Source organism: Acanthisitta chloris, unplaced genomic scaffold, assembly GCF_000695815.1.
Source record: "Acanthisitta chloris isolate BGI_N310 unplaced genomic scaffold, ASM69581v1 scaffold13670, whole genome shotgun sequence".
NCBI lineage: Eukaryota > Metazoa > Chordata > Aves > Passeriformes > Acanthisittidae > Acanthisitta > Acanthisitta chloris.
In genome coordinates, this window is record NW_008649986.1 from 4566 (window position 1) to 9995 (window position 5430).

At 51.3% G+C, this 5430-nt stretch overlaps 1 protein-coding gene across 1 annotated transcript in view; it reads right to left on the bottom strand.

Annotated features, from left to right (window-relative positions):
• Positions 1-997: 997 nt before the first annotated feature.
• The window catches only part of USP49 (ubiquitin specific peptidase 49), a 5952-nt gene continuing 1519 nt past the window's right edge, over positions 998-5430 (bottom strand). Inside the window, exons 2-5 of the mRNA XM_009082216.1 lie at positions 4616-4820; positions 2734-2842; positions 1885-2090; positions 998-1188 (exon numbers count right to left, since the gene is read on the bottom strand). Coding sequence (XP_009080464.1) covers positions 998-1188; positions 1885-2090; positions 2734-2842; positions 4616-4820 — 711 coding nt within the window. The remainder of the gene's footprint in view (positions 1189-1884; positions 2091-2733; positions 2843-4615; positions 4821-5430) is intronic.

A 5430-nucleotide genomic window follows, 5' to 3' on the forward strand; every position in this document is an offset into this window, starting at 1 on the left:
CACTGCCTTCCCCTGGCCCAGGCCAGTGGGACAGCCACAACTGGGCACTATTTCCACTGCAGAAGCAGGAACAGCATCCAGCACTGACTCCCACCACTGTGCCATTCCCACCACTCTGCTCCCCTGAGGAAAACAAGCCACACTTGTACAAAAGTGAGTTTGCCAGTGTGAAGTGACTCCACACTACCAACTTCTGCTGCCACAGCTGAGCAAGCCACAGCCCTGAGCACCTCTCTGGCCCTGGTGGCACAGGGATGCCAGCAGGAGCCTGGAGAACAGGCCACTGTGAGCAGACATGGCACACAGCTACATTCCTGGTTTATTACAGGTGGGTTTTTTGTGTTTAAACACTTTCTCCAGAGCAAGAACTGTTTGAAAGTCACATTCTGAGTGAATTTAGCTGCCAGTTCAGTTCAGCCCAGAGGATAAACCACGGAGTGTGCACATGGCCCCAGGGACACGGAGCTGCTGGCAGGGGTTTGCCCTCAGCTGGTGGCAGAGAAATTGGTGTCACAGGGACAGCTGAGGGAAGAGCTTAGGAGAACTTACACTCTTCTCCAGCAAGAGTAGCTCTTGGGGCAGTGAACTCTTTCCAGCCCAGGGCTGTGATCCATGACCATGGCAGTGAGAGGGAGAGTACTGTACCTGCTCCAGGTGGAGTCTGAGCAGCACCACTGGGGCTGGAGGGTTTTGAAGCCAGGTGGATGCTGCTGTTTCCTGCTTGTGCTCCCGTCACACACCTCATGCGATTCCTCTTGGATACGAGATGAAACACAGCATCAAACTTGGTAATTTGAGCCTAATTTAGCAACAAGACTCTTTGAACCCAAGATTCTGACAGCACCTGCCCAGCTCAAGAGGTTTTACCAGCCCTGGGGGGGCAAACATCCTGCTCTGATCCCATTCCTGCAGGGAGCTGTCTTTCCCACAGAGGGAAATGTGAACACCAATGGTTCCAGAGGAAGCTGAGGGTGTTGACTGTGTGACAGAGCTCCCATCAGGGGAATGTCAGACTCCTGTCCTTGTCACTGGATTTGGGTGGCACCTGAGCTTGGAGTTGTTTTTCTGAGATTCCTGCTTTGTCCTGCACAGTTCTTTGAGTGTAAAAGAGAATGTAGGCCTGGGTCTTGCACACCTCCTCCACGCTACATACATTCAGTTTGGAGTCATTGCAGTGGACCCAAAACCCTGAGAAGCAAAGGGAGAGACAGGACATTAGTAAGGGAGGCAGAATCCCTCCTGAATCCATCCTGGAACTGTTCATCAAACACCCCCAATGCAGGAGAAAAGGCATCTCTGTCTTTTCCTCTACAAATCCTCTGGAAAGGAGCTGCTAATCTGGAAAACATTGCGATCTTTTTTTTTCTTGTGCTTTAGAAACACCAAACCATAATTTAATCTCCTGTATATTACAGCCCAAAAGCTCAATTAGCAAACCAAAATGCCCTGGAAGGGGCCAATTTGTGCCTGTTCCCCCAGCCAGGAGCAGAGCCCACACTAACTCAGCTGCTGTGTCCAACCCCCACGGATGTTGGCCATGAATAGCTCCTGCCCAGCCTCAAAACGCTTTCTGTTAGCCCAAGGACCCTGAGCAGACTCCCAGCTGCAGCAGCTCCACAGAGTGACTCTGCCTGAGAAAATGAAGCATTCATGCTGCTCCCAGCGAGCAGGAAGAGGATTCCCCCAGGCCTCCAGGGGCTTTATGCAAGGAGAAACAACAAACACAACATGCCACCAGCAATACATTCGGGGGGGACGGGGGACGGGAACAACTACTGACTGTCAGGGGATTTGATCCCTGGAAACTGTGGCCAGAAAGATTTACAACACTATGGGATACAAGAGGAGTTTCTGGGGTGGGTTCCCCATGCCCAGCACACGCACCTCCCTCCGTGTTGTAGCAATATGCTGTGTAGTGTCCTGAGCCAAACCCCTTCCCGTGATGCATCACCACAGCCGAGAGGTCATAGACAAAGGTCTCTTTGTCAAGAGAGGAGAGAGAGTCCCTGCAGCAGTAAGGTTCCATGTTTAATACCTGGTCAAAGAGGACATGGACCCCAATCTTCTCACGGTGATTGCGTTCAGACCACCTGCAAGACAAGGGCAAGAGGGAAGGCCTCAGCACCTGCTCAGGGCTGGGCCAGGCACACAGGGCAGGCAGCAAAGGTGTCCCTGCTGGCACTCTCAGATCTCCTGCACTCACCTGCCACACACAGCTCACCCCCAGTCACCTGCCACACACAGCTCACCCCCAGTCCCCTGCCACACACAGCTCACCCCCAGTCCCCTGCCACACAGAGCTCACCTGTCCCTGCTACCATGACTTGGGTATTGCTCAGATTCCCACAGCCTTTACACCCCTCAGTTCTATCAACATCAACTCCACACACTTGGCCAAACCATTTCCGAAGCTTCTCATAATCTTCTGAGCTTTGTCTGCTGTTAATTCAACAGGTAAATGCACAACACTTGGCATTTAACTCTCAAAATCTTCCACCCTCAACACATCTTCCACTCAGCTTACTCATCTCTCATCTCACACCATTCCTCCACTCTCTGCACACTCAGCAAACACCTCTGAGGACAACTCAAGGAAACCAGGATGAGTCTTTGTGACACATGGCACTGGGTGTGTGGTAGGAGACACACTCCAAACAGGCTCCTGGCTGCAGTGGGAGAGGGTTCCCCACGTCTGGAGGGTCAGGAGTTATGCACATGCCTGTCCCCACTCACCTGAACCGTTTGAGGTGCAGCCGGAGGACCTGAGGTAGTCTGTAGATCAGTAACTGCTTCTTAGCTTCGCTCAGAACCAGAGGTTTGGGAGAAGACTTTCGCCTTTTGCCTGCCAAAACAAAAAAAAAGCAATCCCAAATCAAGGCAAAGGTTTGTTAGAGAGAATTAACTCTGAGAAGAGGAAAGCAGCAGGTTATGAACTCTCATTCCAGCAGCAGCTCAGGTGCACTCAGGATGGACACAGGGAAACACTGATAACTCCCTCACAGAGCAGAACTTCTCTAGGATCACACCTCCCTAACCACACACCAGTTGTCACCTTTGAGCTGCTCATGCTGACGTTTTGCCCTGGTGTATTTTGAGACATATATTAAGCAGAGCTAAGGCCAAAGACCCTGGGCTGCAGCAGCTCCAGCAGGTGACTCCAGCACACAAACAGCATTGGGCATTGTATCCTGTCTATTGCTTTGAGCTTCTTACAGCACTAGAAAGAAGCTTCCAGCAACAGCTTCACTAGCTCAGGGATATTAATACCAGCCAGAGGAAAATGCTTCCAGCAAGGCTCCACCTCTTGTAGGTTTGCTGCTCAGGGACAGCAAACACCTCCTGAACCAAAGTTGGAGAAGAGGCAGGAAGGTTCCTCTTCCCAGGACACTGAACAGATGCCTGTCCCAGGAGGAAAACAGGTGGTTTCCAGAGCTTCCAAGGAGAAATGTACCTGTTAATTAGAGCTCTGCACCTCACTGCAGCAGCTCAGGGCAGGTGGGTTCCCCCTCCTCTGCCCAGCACTGCCCCAATCCTCTCCCTGACCCTTTTCAGCTGGTGATTGCTTCCTTAGCCATTTAATTCTGAGGTAACCAAGAAAATTGAGGCTTCCACAAGGAATCAAAGCAAACCGAGTTAAGATGAAGCTGAACTCATCCACACTGACAATTTGCGAACGCTATTTGTGAATCAGAATCTATTCAAATCACATTTGGCTTTGTTTCAAGAACATCCAGGCAAGGATTATTTCCTAACACTCTGCGAAGATGTTTGGTAACAGCTCTGCCAGTGACAGATCTCTGCAAGTATTTGCCACTGCAGCTGCTGAGCTGCAATGCAAGTCAAATCACTGGCACCGTGCTCCCAGGGGAGTGAACGTTTGCCATCAATACCTGCAGGAAAAACCTTCACATCCAGCTGATCAGAGCAGCTGAGCTGCTGCTAACACACAGGCTGAAGTGATTTCCAGGGATGTAATGACCTTCCACTCAGAGCTGCTGCAGGAAGGCAGAAGCTGAGCACAGCAAAACGTGTGCATTCATCACCTACCAGGGAACACATTGCCTGAGCCTCCAGAACTGTGCCAGGTTCTTCTGACAAAGTGCCCACAGAGGTGGAACTCTCACCTGGCACTTACACACCTTGGGAACTCTGATTTCTGCTTCAGGGGTTCAGTCAACAAGCAGCAGCACAGAGTGATATGTTAGAAAAGCTTTCCTGCCACACACAGGTGAGTGAAGCACAGGGGATAAAGTTCCTTCTTTTGTCTCTCAATCCAACCCTAATCTCACCCAAAAAGTTCTGTGTGGTGAGAGCAGTTCTGAACTCTGGTTACCAGTTAAACCTCTGGTAAATTGTGCTGCTGAATGGCAGAGATGAGAGAAAAATGACACCTCAGATCCCAAAAAAATGACACCTCAGATCCCCAAAAAATGACACCTCAGATCCCAACTGGAGCCAAAGGTACCAACAGGAGGGACCCAAGCAGCAGGAGCAGCCAGGAAGCAGCCAGCATTCCCACACATCCAGGTCACAGTCCCTGTTCCCAGACACACAGAGCCTCTCCCTTGGACAAGCAGACTGTGTCCCATGGCAGGGGGAAGCACTCCCCACTTACTGTTGCACTGGTCACAGGCATAGATCCTGCCCTCCAGGGCTTCTGTCTCCGTGAACTTGGCCAGCATCTCCGTGAGCATGCACTCCTCCTGCTGCACGGGGACCAGGCCCTTCTCCAGGCAGTGGTAGCGCTCAGGGAACTCCAGGGACAGGTCCCAGAAGGGCTCAATGGTGTTGGATTTGTAGTTGCAGGTGATGCAGGTGACCTGGGGATGGGACAGGCACACACAGACACTGCTCTGTCAGCTGCACCTGACAGCAGGTTTGTGCCCCAAAGGCAGAGCAGTTCCACACCCACACAGCTCTGTGAGCCAAGAGAGACAATTCTTACCTCCAGTCTAAGCCTAAGTCTATCCTAAGCGAAAATTTTAAGCCATTTATCCAAAGAGAAGCCAGCAGACAAGGGAAGGAAATCAGTGCACAGAGGGGTTTGCAGTTGAATACAGTACGTGTACACAAGGGTTACATAAGGAGAATAGCTCAGCGAGTTATTTGTGGTGTATCTTAGCTGCAAATAAATTACAGTGATTTGGGAGGATCTTCACACTCCCAGAGCCTGACCTGAGCACACACACACACCCTCACCCTGAGCCAAGACACAGAAGGTTTAGTCAAGGAGCTCATGAGAAGTTCACAGCAGAAATAATTTAAATGAACCTGAGCTCTTCTGTGGGACAGTGACAGGACCCAGGGAACGGCTGGAGCTGTGTCAGGGGAGGGTTAGGTTGGACATTAGGGAAAGGTTGTTCTCCCAGAGGTGTTTGGGCACTGAACACCTCCCCAGGTCAGCGCTCACAGCCTGACAGAGCTCCAGGA